Source organism: Spea bombifrons, chromosome 2, assembly GCF_027358695.1.
Source record: "Spea bombifrons isolate aSpeBom1 chromosome 2, aSpeBom1.2.pri, whole genome shotgun sequence".
Classification (NCBI taxonomy): Eukaryota; Metazoa; Chordata; class Amphibia; order Anura; family Pelobatidae; genus Spea; species Spea bombifrons.
Window position 1 is genome coordinate 75,538,210 of NC_071088.1, and position 25,529 is coordinate 75,563,738.

At 36.0% G+C, this 25,529-nt stretch overlaps 1 protein-coding gene across 1 annotated transcript in view; it reads right to left on the bottom strand.

The window, feature by feature from the left end:
• The window catches only part of SRRM3 (serine/arginine repetitive matrix 3), an 80,737-nt gene that overhangs the window by 3,479 nt on the left and 51,729 nt on the right, over window positions 1-25,529 (bottom strand). Inside the window, exons 5-12 of the mRNA XM_053454846.1 lie at window positions 24,891-24,959; window positions 23,820-23,855; window positions 19,168-19,218; window positions 18,456-18,560; window positions 17,099-17,282; window positions 5,204-5,532; window positions 4,590-4,796; window positions 3,235-3,372 (exon numbers count right to left, since the gene is read on the bottom strand). Of these exons, the coding sequence (XP_053310821.1) occupies window positions 3,235-3,372; window positions 4,590-4,796; window positions 5,204-5,532; window positions 17,099-17,282; window positions 18,456-18,560; window positions 19,168-19,218; window positions 23,820-23,855; window positions 24,891-24,959 (1,119 nt within the window). The remainder of the gene's footprint in view (window positions 1-3,234; window positions 3,373-4,589; window positions 4,797-5,203; window positions 5,533-17,098; window positions 17,283-18,455; window positions 18,561-19,167; window positions 19,219-23,819; window positions 23,856-24,890; window positions 24,960-25,529) is intronic.

Below are 25,529 nucleotides of genomic sequence, written 5' to 3' on the forward strand. Positions count from 1 at the left end.
TAAGTAACAGGTATAACAATGCTGATTTTTGTGAGCTTTGTCCTTGAAAATTAGCCTTAAGATGGTTCAGGGCCCAGAGATAAGATAAACGTTCCCCTTTGCCCCTGCAGCAAGCCCTCTTTGGTAAAATACTGAAATCACATTATTTCAGCAAAATCTTTCAGTTACTAACCCTTGCTTAGGTTGTTAGGAAAATTATTTATCAATAAATCTACACAGCTCACAGGGCTTCAGTGTTTTCACACGGTAGGTTCCTTTAAAAATGTTTGTTGTTTTTTTATGGTGGTGTGGGGTACCTAGGTGAATAAAGCCCAATCTCTTGCCCTACCCAGGGTTATTTTACTTCTTATGCCAGTCTCCTACTCAATGGTATACTATAAAACAGTATCATTGCACAACTGTAACATTTAGTAAAGTGCATTTTAATATAGATTTTGTGTTGGCCGCTAGTGTGATTTACAATTTATTTTTCCCAAATGTGCACATAGTATCCAAATCCAACAAAGACGCTGAAAATCAAGAAGCAGGTGGTTAGTAAATTGGATTGAAAAGCGTGAATTAGAGTTCTTATCCCAAGAATAAAATAATTCCACTCCATTTCCATTTTCTTTAGCTTTGTTTTTTGGGTTATTTTTGTTACAAATTAGGAAACAGTTTATTTTTGCTTAAGAGGTGTGACTTCTCATGGTTGGTAATAAAAAGCCAGGTTATTCTATATAGTTCGCATAACTTGCTTACTTGTGATTTATACAAAACAAATATGAACAAAAAGATTCAAATACTTATTGTGATTCAGCAGCTTTTTGATCACTGTTTCGTTGTATTTTTGTGTGGTAAAGGAATCATTTTCCAAATGAAGTCCACCTATTAAGTTTTTAAAGGACGCAAAAAGTGTAATTTTCTAGGAGTGCGACCTTGTCAGAGTTCTACTGGCGGGCACTAAATACATTTGCTAAAGACCAATGGTAACTCTATATGCCAATGGAGTGCATCAGCTTTTTGGGAGAAGAATCTAAAGTTTGGTTAGAGCTGCGCAACACAAATATGACAGGTAATACTAAACAATGTTATCAATTTCCCATTTTAGAAGTGATTATATAGAAGCAGTCGCCCTGTGAATTGTTAGTGACTTTAAGAGAACAGATTTCCCGATAAACACCTCATGTCTAAAGAGACAATGAACCTTCAGAAAAGGAAGCGGTGGGAGTAACATGGTTACCATGACAACTTGCTGTAATGCACTTCACTTCAAGATGATCTCCACAAGGAACCTTGAGATGGAATAGAATATCACAAATTGATATCATAAACAAAGAGTTCTCAGTAAAATGTGTGTATTATCTGTGAAATAAAATCACAAATCTAATGTATGCAAAGAAAATCCAATATTGCAGTTCAAGGCCTTTACGTAGATAGGGAAGAAACACCTGAACAAAAATTATGACCGCCCCCTACAGGGGGTTACTTTTTATTTGAAATATTTTTTTTTTTAAAGTTTGTTCAGTTATTTTTTTCCCTAACTGAATCTTGAAAGTTGACATTCAACATATGTGTTTGCACATGCTAAGTTTAAGGTTGCACGCAGTTTTATTAGTGAATATATGAGTTGCTTTCTGAGGCCATGCAACTGAAGTCAAGTTAGCACCTTCTTGTGAATAGATGGGTGTAATATGCTCAAAATGGATATGGTAACAAATCTGAAGACTGAAGAGCACGGGTCAAAGTAGGCACAGCAACTGCAAAGACTTGGTAGTAACAGATCTTGCAGCTCCACTACAAAACTTGCACTCTAGACTTGCCTGGACTACTCTATGGATAATCTGGCTCGGTATCTGCTTAAATATTAACCTCATTGAAGCTGAAATCTGTGTCTGGCAGGGCCAGCATTAGCTAAACAAATTTGTGTCCCAAAGCCCTCACCTTTTTGTGCTGCCTAACCTAATTAACAACAATTAGCAATTTAGCAATAGTTTCGAATTAATAATTTATCATTGTGTTTTAAATATAATTTCCTTAATCTAAGTAGAATCTCTGCCATTTTAAATTTGTACATATTCTTCCATTTCAACATGAATTTATGCTCTTGGTATTTAGTAATTATTGCTGAACCCATTGTATATACAGAAAAACATGTATAATCATTTACAAAAACAAAGCAGGGGTATACAATGTTTATATGTTATCCCATTTGTCATATGTAATATCAATACCACCAAATATGGACAAAAGTTTCTAAAGTTAATAACAATTAAAAACTAATAGTACTTTTTGTAATACCGAAATATTTTCTAAAGTTATTTATGGGAATATTCAGTAGTGGTTAGCAGGTGACGCCCAGCCTAGTGAACTTCTGCTGCAAGAAGGGATGAGTTGACCAGAGATATGCATTGTTTAATTAGAGAGCTGTGAAGAAAAGCTGTAGCTGCAAAAATTAACATTTATTTGTATTGTTGACATCAATGCTTCTCTAATGTGGTCATTTAAACAGTTTAACATCACTGAGAGGATAGTGGTCCCTCTATATGTTCCCCAAAATACACAGAGGGAAACTCCAGAAGAGTTGGAACCCTTGCAGATAACATATCCAGCTGGGTTGAAAAAAATCCAGAAACCCTTAGTAAACCCTTAGTATAAGGATCACCCAGTTACCTTCGAGATACCACCAATCTCCTAAACAAACGTGCCAACATTGACACAGTTCCTGATGGCACCATTCTTGCTACCATTGATGTAGCAGCTTGCCTCAATTACCCGGAGCAAGAGAAGCTAGGAATGGAACCCATAACACAATTAATACAGTTTATACTGAACCACAACTACTTTATATTTGGACGGGACTTTTATCTTCAAAGAATAGGGACTGCAATAGGCACACAAAAGGGACCACAATATACCAATCTGTTCATGGCCAAGCTGGAGGAGGACTACATCTTCACCTGCCACACCAAACCACTGATGTATCTCCGCTACAAAGATGATACCCTAGTCATCTAGACTGGTAGCAAAGAGAAACTCCTCAGATTTCAGAAAGACTATAATGCCTTTGATCCCAACATAAACTTGAAACTGAGCTACTCCCACACAGAGATCCATTCAAATATGCTCTGACTTAACTAATCTATCTATTAGATCTCTGTTAGTATAGCTATTCTCATGTGGTATATTGCTTGGATTCAATGGACCATATATTTAAAATTAGAATTGTTGTTTGCCATCATTTAGTCTTTATGTTACCTTGTAATTCTTCTAGGTTCCATGAAGCTAGGAGAATCCCTTCTCCTTTTCCGGATAGGCGAGTAACTTCTGGAGCGGCGCCGGGGCCGGGCTGCTTCTGTGTCATTATGTCGTGCTCGTGCATCACTATCTTTCTCTCTAAAAATTGAAATAACCCATAGATATTGATATGTTCAGTTCACAATGACAAATACTGTGGAGAGAATTTGATTTTTACAAATACAAATTAAACAATTTAAACCAATTTCTATTTTCATATATATGTTATCAAATATTATGTTTTATAATCATGTATGCATCTACGTTTTTCTAATGTACAACTCTATTTACTAGGAAACTTTAAGCAGTGTGACAAACCCTGTAGCGTGAGGGCCATAAATGTCACAGTTAGGGATCTTCAGCACAGTCCTCAAGGGCAATAAGTCTCAGGAACACCGACTTGTAGCAAACAGTGCTTTATTTTCAACTGCTCAAATGAAACACCCCAAAAACAAAATCATAAAGAAAGAAATAAACCTAGATCCCAATCAGAGCCATCTCTAGCTATACTAAACCTCCCCCAGACAGCACACACAGGTCCGGGCAGATATTGCCATACTTGGCTCAGGGATGGTCTTCTTCAGGCCCTCTCCTTGCCCAGGGAATACAGGGGAACTTCCTTTCCCACAAAAGTCTCTGTGATCATCAGGCTCCAGGGGTTTTAATGCCCAGCTCCAGGGGTTTTGGCCCACCCTCCCTCCAATTGCTCCAACCCAGGCACCCATATGTATGACTTGTATAGCACCTGCGCCCAAATGCCAAACAAATCATTTCCCTGGGGTTTACAGCATCACGGCAGTTAAAGATAATATACTATTTTGCTTTTAGTTTGGAGAGAATTGTTAGAATTAAAGTTATTTTTTTAAATTTCTGTTCATACTAAGTCATTATCACACGTTCTAATTCACAGTAGGCCACAAGCTCCTCATCACACTCTAGCCCACAATGCAGTGTGGGTAAATTACTACACTTGTCTTCATGTTTCTTCTTCTGCAGCAAATGTGACACAGTCTCCTTATACTTCACGACAATTACCTGTACAGAAGTTACTTCTTTTACAAAATTCACTAAAATATTAAGGTAACCAAGCCCTAATAATATAGTATTATACTTTGCTTGAGGATATATAGAAGCTACTGTTGCGGGAGTTAACTTTTTTAATGCAACCTTCAAAAATATACTGAATTCCGAGAACACTTAATCATATAGATCATGCTAATCATACAGAATAAAATTTTAATTTACATAGTGTCTTTTTAGTACAGTCTTTATCATGAACAGTTCTAGAAACCTTTTGTTTGTCCTTCATTATGTACCTGTTGAGACTCTTCTTCTGAGAGACAGATCGAGACCTGCTCCTTCCTGACCGCTTATCGCGAGATCTTGAACGAGACACTGATGGACTTGAGCTCCAGGAGCTGCCTCTGTTTCCTGTGCTCTTCCGTCTCCCTGTGCTCAGTCGAGGACGCTTTGCTGAAGACTCAGAACAACTGTTTTGTTTACCATGGTGTCTTGTTTTTAACCTATGTAATAAAAAATATGGTAGTATCAATTTATTTATCTCATTGACCTAAAAAGTTATGTGTAAGCTAAATCATACTATATTGTATGAGAACTGAATAAGGAACTGTAACATAGCAACACTAATTTTCACACTTATATACAACATACTGTATGTTTAACATTTTTTTGTACTGCTATGTTGCATGTGAGAGCTACCATGTGCTACCACACACACACACATTTTAAATTACTGCTTTGTCCTTAGATAAAACCCTGCTAGAGAAAACATAATATTAGCATTATTCAGCACTATATACACATGTGTAGTAATACTGGATGCTTGTCTTGGTATTCCTGTGAACACATCTTCAGTTTCATCTATGTAATATATGTTCAGTTTAGTTTAGTTCAGGATGATTCTCCTTACTTTTTTGCTGATGAGCAATGGTTCTTCTCAACCCCTGTTCCATCTGACAATACAGATCCTTCAGAATCACTGCTGTAGCCAGTGTGACTTCCTGAGTTCACAGATGATGCCCTCTGCGTTCTGTTTCGACCCCTGGACCATCCAAGGCGTCTCTCAGATGATGACCTGGAGCGACGCCTGCGTTTCTCATCGGATGAGCATCGACCACCTTTACTCGATGAAACAGACCTTGGGCTTCTGACATCATGCCTACTGTTGCCCTTGTGATGACTTGGGGAAGTTTCCACTTTCACTTGAGTCCTTGGAGAAGGAGATACTGAACTAAGCCCCTGCAGAAAGGGGAACATATAAAGAAACGGAGGAAAGAGACAAGTTGGACAGAAGTGTTAGCATAATTCCAACAAGGAAAGATTCCAAATGGTAAACTCACGGTTGCATACGGCACGTTAACACAGAGGTTCTACACTGAAACTATTCTTTCTGCTTAGCCTTCTGACCCCAACAATGCAGCTCATGCAAGTTTGCATGCAAAACGCAACAAAAAGTAAATAGATAACAGAAAATAACTGTAAAGAGCAGGTGGGGAAAGATATAAATATATCTATGATTGTAAGGCCTCACATAAATGAAAAGAAATAAAGATAATTAATGTAGATTACAAAAAATACATGGGTTAAAAATTGTTGGATAAACAAAGAAGGGAAATTAATTATAATAATAGTGAGGAGTGAGAGAGACGCTTGGACAAAACAGCACAAAAAACTGGAAGAGATTGAGAAGGGAGCAGGGAAAAGTAGAAATAATAATAAAAAATAATAGTAATTAAACAAAAAAATCACAAATGTTACTGAAAAAAACTAAATTGACTTTTTAAAATTTCATTTTGTCTGAATTCCTTTTTTTCCGGCAGAGTACTGTTGAGCTTTCATCAGCACTCTATGTTCTCAGTTCTTTGTCACATAGTGATTTGTTTTTTTATTTGATTTAAGTCCCTCTTGGTTAACATCCACTTACCAAGAAAGTGGCATTTCCTCCTTTAGTAGGTAAGGTATGAAGAGAAGGGAAAAGTGGGGCAACATAAGTGCATCATTAGATTCACAAAAATGCAAGAGAGATAGAGAGAGAGAAAAAAAATAAAGAATGAAAAAAACACACAAACCCACTTTTCCTGGCCTTGTATTATAAGAATTATTGGAGATGCCAATCATGTGGTTTGGGTGATGCTTGTGCTTCTATTTCTATTAAAATTATACAGCTGGAAGGCTTCTTTTTCCTGAACTATTAAAATTTGAAAATTCTAGGGATTTAACCATGGTTTCACTAAATGCACTTGGGTCTAGAAATCTAATATTATGGATCATGCAACCTACATTAAAATCCAAAAATTAACAAACAAAAAAAAACAACTGACATATTCATGCTTGGAAGATTTTCTCTGAGTAAAATGTGACCAGTGTACAAAGCAATGTTGCATAAAAGAACTGAAATTTTAACGTTTAAAGCTGCTCTAAAAATATGTAACACTGCACAACTGGATTCTGGAACGCCATCCCCATGGCTCCCATCGTATGGAGACAATGCACTGACATTCCATACCATGTTTGCCAGCTGTCATGATCTTTGAATCCCAATTGTTACAATGCCAGTAAAACTGTTCAAACATCAAAAAACCACTTGAAATACCAACTGAAAACAGATGTACAGATTCAGAATGTAACTTTAAGGCATCTATAGAGGAATACTGTGAAAGGCATTTTGAGATCTGAATCAACTTGCGAACACTGACACCATGTATGAAAAACACCAAAAACCCAATATCACGGTAATAATATATATATATAAAAAATGGAGTTAAATTATTTTCTTTATAAAAGGGATTATGTATCAGGTTACTTATATTACAGGGGGTTTTAGCAGGATGCACCAGTATGACATGTATAGAATACCATATGCAGTCACTGTGAGCAATTGTAAAGATCTATGTCTATGGAGGCCGGGATCTTACTACAATGAGATGTGCAAGGGAAAAAAGACTATACAGATGTGTATGTTCTGCTTAAAGTGAAAAGGAATCCGATGGCTCTATTTGAATCTCTAAATAATAATACTTTCCTTTTAACAAACTTCCAAGTTGGTGTACTTTATATATGGATATGTTTGTGGCTGTACAGGTATATCATAGCTTTGCATGCAATTTCAGCAACAGTTGCATAATAATAATAATTATGATAATAATAATAATTTGCTAGTCTCAGCTTAATCAGTGCCGGCTTTTGTGTCACATGATAATTGAGTGTTCCTGAAATCCCCAAAATTAGGAACAAGGCAAAAACATTTCTATGATGAAAGATTGTATGGGAAGGACTGGTTCGTTCTAATGGTTCTAAGGCTGTATATAGCTACAGAAGTGTTGAATTCAGCATAGAGTAGTTGGTATAGCACCTTTAATTACAGTCTTCAATGTCCATGTTAAACTGACCTTCATCACTTTTGCTATAATGAAGTCAGGAAGAAATGGAGCCATGACTGGAAATGACTTAATCTAGGCAGAAAGAGGGTAGACTTGGGCAGAGCCACTGTTCCCTGCCAGAGTTTAAAAGGCTACCTGGAGGGCTGGTAATCTTCAGCATGCCCATGCTTCTGGGCAAATTCCCAGGTCACAAATATAGTAACAAAAGCTGGCCAGTTCATAAGACTGAGGGCATGTGCCTGGATTTAGGGTTTTCCTGGAAGCAACAAGGTGTAACTATTATAACGACACGCCACCCATCTTGTACCAGTGCTGCCCGTACTTCTACATCTTACTGGGTTTCATTTTATTTTTTACATACATGGTGTCTGGAGTATAAATATGCCCATATCCCAAGTAACTGGACTTTGAAGGACTGCAATAAATGATAAAACATGGTTATCAAATATACTGCATACGATATGATCTGATGTATCTGGTACAATTTACTTAATACAGAGGTAAAAAAAGAAAACAACAAATGTTAACCTGATGGAATTAAATGATATCTCAGGGCTGCACGTAATGGTTAAGTGTAAGTGTCCTACTATTGTTTGGCACTCAGTCCAATGTCTATTTTTTGTGGTGATTCACATGAGGATCTTGGGCTGGTAAAGCAGGCAAGCAGTTGTTTGCGTCAAGTGCGACTTATTTTACCACATCACACAAGCATGGACATTAAGAAACCAAAAAAGTAACAAACTTATAACTATACTAGTATATTCTCCTAAAATGTTCAGTAAGCTCTTGTCAAGTAAGCTATCCTAAAAAAATGTCTTAAGCAGAATATGGTGTTCAATAACAAAGCATTGAAGACGCCTAGACAGTATGGAGACTTGTGATATATGTCTGTTGCTAAGGACGTGACAGTAATGTCTATATACATTTCAATCAATCAATATATTGCGATGTCATATTACAGCCGTTTTACTAATATTAACTTAGTTTTGATGACATCAGTGAGGGCTCAGTAAACAGATGGCTGATTAGAAGAAGGTGGTCAATCTGTATAAGGGGTTATATATGATTAAAAGTAAAGATAAATGTGAATGTGAAACATGTTGTGCTGAACATATATGAGATATGGCCAAACTCATCAGCAGACCAGATAAGCAAGTACAGTATTTCAAAACATTGCTCTAATCCCTCATTTCCGCTCAACTCTGCCATGCTATAACATTATCACTTCTCCTTTGATTATATCTTTAAACAATGTTTGCCAATTAATACAACTATTAGTTGCCAAGCTTGGTGTTATAATTAATATTTTAAAGAGAAGGGATCGTCCCTTTTCCATGTATCTGTGACCTTAGTTTAAAGTTACCATGTGGATAATTTGTGAGGTGGTGGTACCTGCTTGGACACCCTTGCTACAGGTTCATAGATATTATCTCACCAATTATACATATGGGCATTGCATCTCCTGATCACATATATTCCAAGATATTACGAGTAACAGTGGCAATGTTAAACTTTATTAATGCTCACTTTTTGCCTAAACGTTTTCAGCTAAGCATGAAACACTGCTTGCATCTGCTGCCTCATGTTCACCTACCCAAATGCAATTCTTTTTAGTGAATTAGTTAATGATTGACCCAAGCCAAAACCAACCTCTACCATTGGCAAAGTAGTCAACTAAACAGGGAAACTTGCCTTTTTACCATAAGAGTTCTTCACAATGGAGGTTGGAGGACTTGCATTTTTGAATAAAATAAAACATATATACATATTTTGCAAACAAAAAGGTGAAATTTCCATTACATTAATGAACTGCTGAAGTAAAAAAGTTTAAATTAACATTACTATGGCATTATAATGGCCAGCTGAGCAGTCTACACTAGAGTCTTGTCAACATTTAGAAGGACAGAGTTCTAAAGTACGTCTAACATTAAAATATCACTGTCTACTTACTCTTTTTAAACATAACTGGTTCACAATAGAAAATGCCCAATAGTGTTGAAAATTGAATACCTTATCCTCAGTTCTCAGTATTTTTAACCAGTGTTATACCAACATGAACTAAATTACTGAGTTGTTAGTTGAGCTACAGAGTAAGTTCAACTAATTTAAACCTAACTGGAAACCATATAACAAAACTGACTTGAGCAGCAACTTGTTTAGTTTGGTCAAGACCTATTACGATGGACACCCTGAGTTTCCTGTTTAGCTGGACTGAGTTGCTATCAAGTAACTTAGCTACTAGTAAGAGGCTTACCTTAGAAAATACTTATAGTTAGTCATTCGTATATTTTCAAACAAATCACCTACTATCCTACTTTTCCTATAGATATTGTTGGGAAATGTATGTTTCACTCAAAAAAAAAAATGTGAATTTTAAAATGTGAATGAAAGAATTATAATGGGAGAAGACTATAGCATATACAAGTATCTGTCAATCAATAATCAGCATTTACAAACTATAATCTTACTGTACAAAAATAAAAATTATATATAATGTGTGGGTTGAACCCACGGCAATTACCTCCTTTAAATCCCTTCATGTAAACAATATGATCACTTAGACTTAATATTTATATGTTCTATACATTATTTTGTTTCACTGCAAATAAAAGGACCCCTTTTCTATCCAAATGAATTAAGTTTATTGCTATGGTTTCCTTACATTCACTTTCTATTAAGATAAGCCTGGAGTACTGAGCTTGGGTAACATGGCAATTCATAGTTAGGAACTCTCTGAGCCTGCAAAGATTGGCAATCTTATTGTACTTATTGCCAAATTGGGTTTCAGTAATATCTGCTTTAATGGCAAAAAAAGTATAGGATATTAGGTACAATATTATCTACTCCGGATAAAGAATATGGTTTTCATAGAAGGATGGATTAATCATATTTAAGAGTCACTGGTAGTAAAAATGCAGATACAGAAGATTAACCTTACTAACCACTATAACATTCAGATTATAGTAATCAAGCTCTTCGATTTGTCTAAGAGAACAACTACTGTATTAAACAGAAACTGTACAAAGAAATGAGGACAACTACAAATTATAGGACACAACCAAAAGCATCTTAAAATGTGTTCAACTCCATGAAACAAGAGTTGCGAGATTAGAATATAAATTAAAACACCAGAATACAGCAAAACTGACCTTTTCTTTCATCCTTTGGGGCTTTAAATAGTACATTCATTTTTAAAACAGTTCTTTTTCTAGTGCTGTCCAATTTTAATTATGTTTTGTGAAAGGACAAGCATGACTTCTGGATGATCTACTAGGCCATAAAAAATGAGCAAATAATATAATAAAGGTTATAAATAAAGGCAACAATGTTTATAGGGCTTTGATGGTTCTTATGGGAGAAACACAGGTTTACTGACAAACAGAGGAAAGAGGTATTTCGCAGTATATGCTAATGTGCGATTGTCATTAGCATACCTGGGAACTCTCCGGGTTTGACCCAGAGATTGCCGGGTGAGCACTGCTTCTCCGGTTCCCCGGGTCAAGACCCGAATCCTCCGGATCGCAGGAGCGGGGTCTTGGCACGCCCCGCTCCCCGCCCGTTTTTCCTTTAAATGTATTAAGAGGGTATGTAGACTTTTGAACGGGGGTAATTTAATTTTTTTGCCATGTTGAATATGAATCCCATAGGAAATGTGTAAAGCTGAGATCACAGACAGAAAGCATTGATTTGTGCGGCAATAGATTGCAGGCCTAGATCTCTTCCATTCATTTTAATGACAGGCACATCTGCTAGTTTATGCATGGTATTGGAAGTACCATAACACATCTAATAGGCAATCTAAATATAGCTTAATTATGAGCTAAGTTTGTTAAAAAAAAACATAGATGTAATGTTATAACACACAGTCGCTCTATAAGTGTCCAAAAATATTACAATTAGAAAAATTGTAAGAATTTAGAATTAATGTTTTTATTATGAAAATTGCATAATTATTGTGCACTCTTCCACTCATGCTTACGTAGCTGACAAAATATATGTAGAACGTTACCAAGGATTAAACAAAAATACAAAATGATGGGAACATTTTGCAAGACCATTAACAGAGAAACTAGTTTTAAATAATTGCAAACATTGACAACATCTACCTGCCATGTATTATTGTGTGTGATTTCATGACTTTGAAATTATGTCTCTCAATGTACTGTTTTACTCTCTACATGTTAGTTAGCTCCTGGAAATTTGGAAAGATATTCTACATTGAACATTTTGACATTTACAATGTTCTTTTTAAACTTTTATGATATAATTTTGCAAAGTATCATATCTCAAACGTTACCACACTACCCCGTATTTGCCGTGTACTGAATCCTATTCTAGCAGATTATTTTTGGCCATTTTTCTATATGCCTTGACTTTTCCAGTCAGTAATGCTATAATTATTGTAACGCATAACACTGACTGTTTCAGAAATTATTAGATCAGAGAAATTTCACTTGTTAACTACAGACATAAAACTTAAGACAATCAAAATGCAATAAGGAAATTCTGATGAGATGATTAACCCTTGTGACCAGAAAATAAATAAATCTGAAATAAAACATAAAAAATATATATACAACAGATTTTATTAACTACATTGGATATTGATTCATATTTTCCATCAGGCTATTGTTTAGTCAAAAAGATATTTAGCAAAATAAAAGATACTTAGACCTGCTGTTTTGTTCACAAAAGGGGTTTAACATTTAACTATTTGGATGTTCAGAGGGCTATTTCCATATTAAATAATAACCTAATTAGTAAATCTGTGTTTTAAAACAAAACCACAATGAAAAATAGATGGTGTACATTACTTGAAAACAAACACAAAATAAAAAAAATGGCTATAACACACAGAAATGCATTCTGAAAACTGTTTAAAGATAAATGCCTATTTATATACATATATATATATATATATATATATATATATATGTGTGTGATCGTGAAAAATTTGTATATATGTATATATATATATACATTTTTGATGCTGAAAGATGGTCATGATGTAAAATTCTTGGTAAATGCTATACAAACCAAGATTTTTTTTCCCATTTTTTTTTAATGATTTTTTTGCCAGAAAGAAATTGAAAAGTAAAGCAGCAAATATAAAGAAATACAAAATTAACATTATTAAATATCTACTGTACTTCAACAGGCTCATCTGCAGATGTGAACGTGCACAGGGAGACGAATACCTACCTTCTTTAAATGTCAGAGACAGGAATGCAATAATAAAAGAAAACAATAATCTCCACATTTGGAGTGCAGAATAGAGGGAAAAAGACAATGACTCTTTAGTAATCACATCCCATAACCAGTTTTTGTTTTTTCTCTTCCAATTAGATACATTAGCCAATGTCATATACCATCTCAATTCCTTTTTTTGTTTGCATACGTTGTTGTCATTTTGAGGAGAGGGGAAGAAGAAGTTATGCAGCTTTTTGGGGGTTCGTCATTAAATGTTACTATGCATGCAGTGTTACCGGCAAACAAATGTGATATATCAGAGGCCTTCAGCTACCATAGCGTTCGAAGACCAGCGGAGAACGATTGGAAAAGTGAAAAAGAAAGGAGCAGACATGGAAGCCAACCATAATGAAATGGAAATTGCTATTTAAAAGGGAAGTCAACTAGAGTCTTGTATAATGTAACGGAATAACCAAGGAACTTTATCTACCTTGTATACCCAATGGAAAGCTTGGACCAAATCTCTTTGTCCATTTGAAGACTTTCTTTGCTTACTACTCAAATATAATTAGTCATTAATTCTGAATGTGAAATTCTAACAGAATAATTTTGGGTGATTTACTTGTATTCACTAGCCAGTTATTTCTTTTTCTCCTGCTTCTGATGGGATGGTGAAATCTACCTGAAATAACACATACAGACTACTATTTGACCAATAGTGAGTGGACTTCCCAATATCGATCATGTAACAATAGTATATTACTACACAAGTGGCCATCCTCCTTCAGCTTTTAAGTCACATGGGTTACACTTACCTTCAAAGACGGTAGTTCTGTTTTTGTGAGTTACTGTAAGCCAGCATAACAATAGTTCCTGTATGTTATTTATCTTACATTTGGGTTTCCTGCTACCTAGCATCCATGGCTAGTTCATATGGCGTCATACTGCACTTATACTTATTGCCTTCCAGGGCACTCTCCTTTTTTAAATTTAAAGCTCAAATGAGAACTAGCCTCTTTATTTTTCCCCTATGTTTTTACCAAATTATTTATAGGCTACGGTGCATAAGCTTAATAAATAGAGTTATTATATTTTGTTTACCTTGTTTAAAGAGAGCAAATAAATTGTAAAATCAATAATTTCACGTCTCATAACATTAAGCATCTTAAAACAGCTGAATAATTTACGTGTGTAACCTGTATACCAAAAGTATGGCTTCTGTTTGATGCTGTGTGATGTAATCAGTTATCTTCCCTTTTAAATTAACTAAAATATACAGTTTCAAGAAAAATAAATAAAAATAAAATAAATGGAAAGGAAAAAAAAACCCAAACATTTCCCTGTGTTACCACTAATAAGGCCCACAATGACAGACACACGGAAACAAAACTCTAGTACATCACAAGATAAAGTAAAAAGATAAAGATCAAACTGCATTTCTGTTATGATAGAGAAATGGAAATATGAGTGAAAAAAAACACTAATGAGACTACTGCTCCCTAAAATAAAGCCAAAATATTACCGATTTTCAAATGAGAAGCTAAAGAAAAACACAGATGAGATTAAAAAATAGAAATAAATTTATCTAAATTAGATTATTCTAAAGTATACTAAACATGCACTTAAAGCATAAACTAGGCATTGATAAGGAATTAAAATATAATTAGTTGTGTCTAGCTTTACCTAAATTGCAAGTTTATAATACTCAACACTACCCTTCTGTTTGGTTGTGAATAAAAACAAACTAGGCAGAGATAAGGGAATGTATCACAGATAAAGCTATGTATATATATATATATATCTATAGGGAGAGAGAATGAACCAGGAGAAAATAAAGGAATGAAGAAAGTTATAATAATAAATGCAGAAAAATAGACACAGGATATAATGTTGACAATATATAGGTTTTCAACAATAGCTTCCCAGTTATATGCACAAATAAGTAGGGCAATATGTTACAATAATAAGCAAATATACTTTACATTTATCCTAACAGGCAATTGGGATACTCAAGCTCAGGGCAGGTTATTTGATCGGTCACAGGAAAGTGCTTTGGAAAGAAGCGGAATTTAGTTTTTAGTCTAGTGATTTCTCTAATTTTACCTGTAGATGATACAAATTTGTCTTGTACAGTCATGATAAGGTGACAAGCAACAAGAAATATAGTGTTTATCAGATAATGCCATGTGTCTAAAGATCAGTTATGGAGTAGAACATGAATGAAACCTAAAGAAGCTTTGCTTAGCATCTCTTAAGTGTTACGAGAGGCCTCAATACATATATACATCAAGTTAGATTGTATCAATCAAATAAAAATGCACAGTGCTAAGAGGGAATTAAAATAAAACATTACAAAGAAAATCTAAACAAAATTACCAGAAACTAAACCCATTAAAATAAAAAAATATGAAGCTTCAGAGCAAAAAAGCAATCAGCCCTATATTTGCTGATATTTTCACCTTTTCTCTGACGTATTGTATTTATTAGAGTAACCATGCCTTTACCTGTTAAATGTTTATTCTTATTTGGATTGTTTTTATAAATCCTTTATTATTTATATTGTCTTCTATGTAAGTTTTTTTTTAATTTTTCAATTAACTCCATTTCTCCATTAGCATTGTGCATTTTGCCCTCGATTTGTGATCTAGTTTCTATAATTATAGCATATCATAACATATAATTATGTTGTGGGAGGCTATTAATATTTTTTTTTTACTTTTTGTGCCAATAAATGGTTATGTTACAAATTATTAGTGTAATATCAATGAAGTTTATATTCAAATGACTCCTGGGTTTTATTTACTGCATGTTCAAGTCTCAATGAATGCTTAACATACATTTATTTGCTAAAGTAATTCTTAGTGTTATAGATGTATCTCTAAAATGATAATTATAATAATTATTATGCCCCCCGTATCTGAGTATGAGGTAGTCTGTGCAGCCACAGGCATAGACCTCTCCACAAGGGAGTCCTCTTTCATTGTCTACATGCTCCTCAGTACCAGCAGGTGATGCCGCCATGATGGAAGAAGAAATGTTTGTGAGTATGGCTACACTATGAAACACCATCCATTGCTAAGTGACAGCAATACTTGGATCAGTGCAAGGCATATTGTTATTTGAGTCAATAATACATTAATGACTGTTTTTATACTCTTTCATATATACGATGTCTTGCTTTGACAATTGCAAGTGGACCTGTATTCCCCATGTCCTGATGAAAATATGAATAAATACTCAACGTTGATATAAGAACTGAGAAAGACTCACAAAGCAGAGACAATGAATAACAACTACGACCTATTACCTAATACAAATACCATGGATGTATTATAGACCGCAAAATGGTAACTCAGTTTGAATTTAACTTTTTGTACATAAACATAATGCTATGTCCAATAATAATTTTGAGTACACAAACAGCAACACGGTATTTCAAATACCTAGGAGAGGACTTATGTCACCCACATGAACATGTTAGAGTCGTGTTATTTTGATTAAGCACGTTTCTCTAGTACAGAGACAAGGAACACATCCCTGGATGAGAACATGGTCATATTTCCAGGAGATGTGGCATTGTACTGGAACATCTCAGGTGAGTAGTATGATTTACCGCACACTAATAGACTGGTATTTCTCAGGACAAGTCGCGTACAGATATATGGATAGAAAAGAGGGTTGATAACTAGCCTATAAACCACTGCTTAATATGTTTTAGAAAAATGAAGAGGTGCTATTACATATTATTAATGTGGCTTTTCTTTCGTTGGTTTTACCAGTGCTCCTTCAAATCTTTATTTGGCTGATGGACATGGTTACTAGCCCTTTTCACAGACCATCATACTCTGACAACTACAAGGTCTGTAAACACAACGTTTTTTTCCATTGAAAGCCCTTTGTAGTGTACTGTTAAGATAAATGATCAGGCGCAAAGACAAGACATGGGATTCATGTCACAAAATAAAAGTAGAATGCATAGAGTTTGAAGGAACGCAACAACTAACCACATACTGTCATCTTAGACAGACAAGTACATTCGAGCAGAAGAAGGGTATCTTACCGGATAGCAACCCTAAACAGATTTTTATTGCTGGTAAAATAAATTGCACGCTCTAATAAAACTTCTGGTATATTGGAGGCTTCTGCTTTGGAGACACTGTGACTTTGAGTACAAAGTGAGGAACAGGAAAATAGATATTCATTTTAAATAAAAAAAACAATGAAAGTGTGCTTACATCCAAATGTTTTTCTAGAAGAGTGCCATGTCCTTGGCTGTGGTGCCCATTATGAGTGCCACTCTTGTGCCCATTCTGGTGTGGGGTGGCAGATCGGCTGTGGCCAGTGCAGGAAGAAGACCGACTACGACTGGATTGGTGGCTAGAGGGCTTACGGTCATCCTGTCTATGTTTGGGACTTTGTCTATGAACAGAAATAAGTAAATAGTCACATTGCATTCAAATGCACACACAGGCATATCTACAATGCACTCTTCATATACACCGATCAGCCATAACATTATGACCACCTGCCTAATATTGTGTAGATCCCCCGTTTTGCTGCCAAAAACAGCCCTGACCTGTCGAGGTATGGACTCCACTAGAGCTCTGAAGGTGTGCTGTGGTTTCTGGCACCAAGACGTGCAGAAAATCCTTGAAATCCTATTACGTTACGAGGTGGGGCCTCCATGCATGCATCCTGGTGCCATGTGTTCTCCAGCTAAGCGACGCACATGCACCCGGCCATCCACGTAAAAGAAAACGTGATTCATCAGACCCGTCCACCTTCTTCCATTGCACTGTGGTCCAGTTCTGATGCTCACATGCCCATTGTAGGCACTTTCAGCAGTAGACAGAGGTCAGCACGGGCACCCTGACTGGTCTGCGGCTACATAGCCCCATACACAATCTAATGTGATGCACTGTGTGTTTTGACACCTTTCTATCAGAACCAGCATTAACTTTTCCAGCTACAAAAGTTTGCCTGTTGGATTTGACCACGCAGCATTTGCATCAATAAGCCTTGGCCGCCCATGACCCTGTTGCTGTTTCACCGTTTTTGCTTCTTTGTACCACTTTTAATAGGTACTGACCACTGCAGACTGGGAACACCCCACAAGAACTGCAGTTTTGGAGATGCTCTCATCCAGTCATCTAGTCATCACAATTTGGTCCTTGTCAAAGTCGCTCAGATTTCCCTGCGTCTAACACATAAACTTTGAGGATGAAATGTTCACTCGCTACCTAATATATCCCACCCACTGTCAGTGGTCATAATGTTATGGCTGATCAGTGTATGATTACTAAAAACAAAAGAATGTATTGATTCTTGTTATAGAACGCCTATAATTCATTAGGCATGAACATGCACTAGTCAGTCTATATGTTTTAACTTCAAAGACGTGTAATTGTTCTTTCTGTTCTGTAAAATAAATGTTCTTCTCATCCAAGTTTCTATGCTGTTGTGAAATTGCATAAAATTGTTGTAAAATGGTTGTGCAATTAATGTTTTCTAGAAGTCAAAAGCTCAGGACACGTGTTGATATTGGCAAAACTATGTTGTTTTGACTTATTCTTAAAAGGCACACATGCCTACCTGCTTGGTGACTTGACGCTGCTGTAGTCAGTTGAAAGTGATGCGCTACGGGAACTACAGCTGCTATGTGTGTGGATTCTGCGTGCTGTTGAAACACTGTTAGACCTGTCAGATTTGCACAATGAAAAAGGCATAAATTGTGATGGAAATTATGATGACGTACCCGTCTAGATAAAATAGCAATAACCATATTGTGTCAAAGTGCCAGTCACAGAGATTAGTGGAGTAACCTATGTCCTTGTTCATCCAGTCCTTTACCTAATTGCAGTAGGGATCAGTACTAAGCCCAGCAGTGGCCTGTCTGTGCTACTGGCATTAACACCTTTTACGCAAGCTATGAAGCTCTCCATCTTAGTAATGGTTCACCACAAGCTAAGCAAGCAACCTGACGTGGCTTGTTGAGCCAGCTGTTTAACGTGTCCATATGAAGGACTCAGATATTAAAGGAAAGGAAGAGTCTGAGCCAGCTCTGCTCAGGATAGTGCTCCTCTACCGTTGATGAGAGTTCACTCCCATCTAAAAAACATTAGAACTGTGATTTCATTCTATTTAATCTTGTGTCCCATGAACAAAGACAAATTTTAGTTGACTAAACTGATAAAGGAATTATTTCTGTGAAGTGTGTGGACATTCAACAGTACCAGGGTTGGGGTTTCTAATGCTGCATTTGGTTTAGCTTACTTATATGTTTTCAATTTAGCAGTATCAATACCTTTTTCTGTCTTTATTTTTGTCTCTCCTTTTGTTCCTTGGGCTTTTGGATCTGCAAAAGAAATAGTAAATAAAAAGGTATTTCTGATATAACGAGTATCCCAGATAGTAAGGCTAGGCATTGCATTTCATATTTCATGTTAGTTTATGGCTCATATAACCTCTAACTAGATAAAATGGAAATGATTCATTTAATTCATGCAAAACACAACTGCATTTAGTACCAAATAAAAATAATTTCCAAATACGTTATTTAATCAGAAACATTGAAATGTAAATGTTACTAGAGCTTTTTATAAAAAAATCAAAGTTTGTTGACTGTTGTCTTTAATATACCAGTTTGTAACTGAATTTGAGTAGAACTGTGATTTCCCTTGAATTGTATAATTCTATCTCCATAGTCCTACAATGCTTTAGCAGGGTCAACCCCAGTGGACTTTGCCTGAGGCAAATCATTGGAACAGCAATGTAGTCCCTTTTGCTTAATTCACTTTTTCTATGGAATCTCTTTACAAGTGGACAGATGGAGTTATACTGGAGCCGAACTGCAGGGAAATAAAACACCATCAATTTTGGCATCGCTCTGCTTTACTTATCTCTTCTTATGACAATACCGTTTTTCTGCCCCATCATAAAAATTCCACTGGAGTTCACATCTCACCTTCTCTTCTCTCCTCGCCCGAGGTCAAAATGACAAGAACCTCTCTCCTACCTTAAAAAAAAACTTCACTACTGCTTATCAAGCTCACACAAAGGCAGAACATCTGAACTACCTCCAATCCCACCTCTTATCACACATGCTACTTCTTCTTCTATGTTCATCCAACATTAAACATAAACCTGGTACCCCAATTCTTACTTGTTCCGTTTCTTACATTGTTGTGACGCCTCCAACCTCAAACTAATTCATTGTTACCTGAGTACCTTTTTCTCTTGTGTCCTTCGGTGAGCACTCAATCTGCAATAAGCTCACTGCTGTGAGTGCTCCCCCTCTGAAATTACTGCACTCTCATCTTCTGTAACTACTACTCCTGTTGCTCTTTCTTATTTGGCCTATACCATGGCATCATTTTCTTGCCTCAGTGTACTTTTCAGTGTTTAGCACCAATATCCTTTCACTTTTTATCATTTGAAATTTGCTCCATCCATCTCTTCTCTCCACTCACCACGCATATGACCTCCCGATTCTTAAACATCTACTTCTCTTTGTCTGACAACAACCCTTTACCCTTGCTGTAGCCCACTAACCTCTTGAAAGACTTCCACAAATCAACAGAAATATTTGTGACCATGACCCTCTACAACTAACACACTTTTACCTCACCTTCCAAACATCCCTACCTCCCCTGCTCCTATCTCCAAATACGCCCTTTGCTCTACCCTCAACTTTAGTCTTCAAACTGTCCTTTTCCCACTCGTGTATCAAACATTGTGCCTATGCTATACCTAATCTGTGGATTTTTTTACCTCGTTCTATCATACAGCTATTCATATTAACCTAAAATCTAAAAACCAACCGATTCAGAGATGGATACAATCTACTCTTTTAATACCCACAAACTGCATTATGAAAACAAGCAATCTATTCTCTCCACCTTCGAGATATTCACACCACTGATTTCTCCACATGACTTCTGCTATAACAAAATCATTCTCACATTCCGCACATCGCTTTTAACCTCTAAATAGCTTGTCAGAGCCCTCTTCTACTTCCCTACACATATATCTTAACATGTTTTAGTGTTATTGTCAGTTTTGTATATTGTCAACTTTAAATGTATCACATCTCAGATCACATCTCCTCCTAGCATCTATATTGAGGACCCCATATGCTCAGAAAGTTTCCAGGTATAGTAATAATCTCAAGGTTTACTTGCATTGATTATAAATATTGCTTTGAACAATAGCCATTTTCCAAATCAAATGTATTATTGAGAGAAGAAGAAAAAGAGGGTCCATTAATCTAACAGCCTTTACATTACCTATTGAATTCAACCTGGAAGCGTTAGACAAAAAATTAGAGAATTATCACAAAATGTGTACAGAAAATCAGAAACAAAACTACTACCTTACATTTTATTCCTACCCTATACTGTATAAAAGAGACCAATATTTGTATGATCTATATGCATGAAAGGCACGTTAAAATAACAAACACTAGATTTCACTTTCCAGCAGAGAAGATTTGAGCACATTATTTTCTTTCTTATTGAACAGCACAAACATAGTTTATTTCTTGAAGGTTCTGCGGCAAGTCCAATGTGTGTAATCTTGCTGCAGCACCCAGATTGCGCAAATAGGACTTGCCACAGCATCTAGATTCCACAAGTAGGACTTACTGCAGTACCCAGATTGCACAAATTGGACTTTCCCAACACCAGGTGCTGCAGCAAATCCTATTTGTACAATCTGGGTGCTGAGGAAGTCAGATTTGTGGAATCTGGGTGCCACAGTTAGTCCTATTTGTGCAAGCTGGATGTTGTGGCAAGTCCTATTTGTGGAATTTGGGTGCTGGCAAAGTCCTATTTGTGCAATCTGGGTGCTGTGGCAAGTCATATTTGTGCAATCTGAGTGCCAGGACTGGAGTCTGGGGTGTGCAACCTGTGTTCTATGCCTGAAGTTTAGGGTTTCCATGCATTATTTGTTTGATCTATACCTTTAATGCCAAGTTTGTTTGGGATTTTTCAATTTGATACCTGAACTACATGGGGAGGTAATGGTACAGCACAGTGAAGAAAAGGGTGCGGGGGGGTGTGACATTTGTAGGATCTACTCACATGACCCTGTCCCAAGGGCAGGGCACAAATGGGCAGGGGAAGAAGGGGTGGGGCAGCAAAACAAGGTTTTAACTAGGGTGCAAAAAAATCCTTGCACCAGCCCTGCGTGGGGTCACTTTTTACCGATGATGTACCAGGTATGTCATTGGTCCGCTAGGGACATCTTTTCATGCTGTACCTGGTATGTCATTGGTCATGAAACTGTTAAGTATCCCTGATTAAGGGATTAAGTTACCAAGTGCTATATGATGTTTTTCATTTTGGTAGGGTTGCTACTCACTTGCTCTTTTTATTTGTAACACATCAGTGTACAAGTTCACAGTCATAGACCATTAAAATGGAATGTGTCTCAGGCACTTCATAGAGGACCACAGCAGTTGGCACTTGTGCCTCAAAAATATGGATGGTGGGATATTCTGCCTTAGGACAAAACCTAGGCATAGAAAGTCAGGTCTGGTAAGGTGGCTGCATTACACAGGACAAATCACGCTGCTGGGTGCTCAGGCTCCCCATTATACCAGTGCTCTATACAATTCAATAGGCTTTGGTAGTTTGGAGTTAATAGCCTCCTTTCCTGCACTTTACACAAAAATTTTTTTGGGGTTCTTACTACCAATACTATAGTATATTGAAAAAGTGATCAAGGTTGCACTCCTTTTCTTGGAAGAAGAAAAAAAAAACATTAAAAAAAGGTTGCGGGAGTTAAAAAGGTATCAATTACATCCTGATATAACAAGAATATATTCAATGACCCTTGAATATAAACTGCTAGGAGTGAAATGATGACTTTTCGAGTAAAACTGATTTTCAAAGTGAAAAAATATAATGTTGCCAGTAACGCAAAAATAATAATGGTCAACAACATGTGCGTTTTAAAAGAATCAGGGAAAAAAGGAGGGTGTGAATTGGCTGATGTTGCTGATGAATTATTAGTTGTTGGTTATATAAGCTGCATAGTTATTGCGTTTCAGTACGTTCGAACACCCCTGTATTATTGCTGTCCCAGTGAATCTAAAACATTAACACATCTGGGAGCATCAGCTGCATCCAATTCCCTTCCGTGCTATACAATATATAAGACTCAGATTACAATATAAATCTGGCATTCGCACTAGTGGACGCCGAGGCTTTTTTCATGAATGCCCAATACATTTATGATTTATGTTTGATATTTCTTAGAAAGTATAGTGGATTCCCATCGGTTTAGTGATTATTAAGAGTGCCAGACAAACCTGTATGAGAATCATGGAGGGATTCTTGTGCAGTGGCGATGATGAAAACACTTGACAGCAAAATGGCTAGTCCGTTAACAGCTTATTTTGTATTTTTTTGTGCAATCTTAAAAATTACTACAGCAATCTTTTTCTCTACACAGGTGTCCTATTTTCCAATTAGATGTAATTTTCTCTTATCCTTGTGATCATCCCCTCTGTTATTTGTCTCCTCAATTTTCCTTTGTAGACTATTGTTTAACAGATGTATCAGTTCTGCCTTCTCTTTCAGTAGCGGTGTCTAGTAAGTGCCATAAACTATAGGCAATAAAGCCATCAATGACCTTGGCGCCATAAAATAAGCAGCTAGGCATGCAATTGTACAACCCCTTCATTATTTGTAAAGGGCATATTGTTCTGGGTAATAAAACAAAACAAGCAATTGCCTACAGAGGCCTTCTTACTGAATAGATCCACATAAATGTTTATTAATAAAGTATAACCTAAATAATTGTATACATTTTTGACATTAATTTGTCGTCAGTTTCCTGGAGGTTCCATGGATTCAATTCCTGGATGTTCCATGGATTAAATACTGCTGGGAACATACTTTGTATCACTTTGTTACAATCTTTAACAATTAGAAAACTTTAAGACTTTCTCACCTGTGTCTCCGTTTCTTTCTGGACCCCGAATTTGATCTAAAAAACACAAATTGTCTAAGAATCTATCTTTCTCTTTTAGTTTTTTCCTCCATTTTCTTAACATAAAAATGTAAATGTAATGTCATAAAATGTAATGAATAGTACTAGTATTTGTATTACGAATAATTTACCCTACAAGAAGAGATGAGCTTGATTTCCATAATACTTTCATAGTTAGATCAGTGAGTTGAGTTAACTATGCTTTACACAGCATGTAAAAGATTTATAATATATGGAATTATACTTAATTATACCAGTTAAGGAATTATATCCTTAACGGGTGCCCATGTATATAAATATTTATACACACCGTAGCACCGCCAGTCGCCATAACAGTCTGCTGCAATTTTATGTCAAGTTAATGCAAGTCGAGATATGTTTAAGTGTTGTGGCTTTATTGAACATGAAAGCTACACAATTACTACATTGACTTTAAATAAATAGACCAGACTGAGAACACCAACAATAACAGAATAAGCTGCCAAATAAAAGGTTATGAAGAACATTAGTAATAAATGTAAGGTCTTAATTACAAGTAACAAAGGAAGATTGATCCCCCTCAATGTACTGTATGTCATACCTCTCATAAGTAAATCGAATATGTGTGTTCTAATTATTAGTCATTAGATGCGTCATTATTAATTTATTCTTGGTTCATATGGTAAGGAGAACATATATATGGTTCATATGGTAAGGGGATTATTTCGAATTACATTGCTACCAGTAAACCTAGTGCTAAACTCAACCTTCTCGTTTCATAACCAAACTTTCCTACATATTGACTATAGCGGAAAAAATACAAAATATAGCATATATATATATAGCATATATATTATAGCATATGTTTTTCTTCTGTAACAATTTCATTAAAGTTTACAACCAAAGGTGTGAAGCAATGTTCACGCAGACTTATTAAATACGGGTTTATTTTTATCCTGAATGTGTTACTTGTGTTACCCAGTTCCCTAATGATTTATTTTACATATGGCCCCTACAATCTTTAACTAGTAAAAAGAAAGTAATTAATATTACCTGTCTCTTTTGTGCTTTTTGCTACTCTTTTTCTTCTTCTCTTTCCGCACAGGTGATGAACTATCACAGCTAGAAACACAAAAGACATATAAAAAGTGCTTATTTATATTTAATAAATTATACTGTTCCTTCAAGTGCTATAAGAAAAAACAGAAAGATACACATGATATGGTTTCCCGCGAATCCTTAATGCAGCTAGCTACATCAAAGACAAATTAATACAAAATAATACAAAGTTAAGGCATTATCATGCTTGTACATTTACTTTTAAGGGATCTACCAATTGTCTGAATCAATATTACATCATTGTGTAACACCATTCACTTTATGTTGGCAATGTGTGTCATCATAATAAGGTACTGCCCACAGGTGCTGTTGCTGGACTGTTGCTATGCACTGCAGCTATGCAATATTATTATTATGTGAAGACATTTACTATCCTACTAGAGAAAAAATGGGACGCCTTGAGGCACAAAATCTGATTGCTTTGACCCATGGAAATGGTGTCTCAAGAGTTGATCGTAAGCAAAATATTTTAATATAAACTGGGTAAGTTAAAGTGAGTCGTGGTCACGTAAATTGCCCCTGTCCCCACACCACCTGAAATGGATGGCTGAAAAAATATTGCATGGGTTGCAC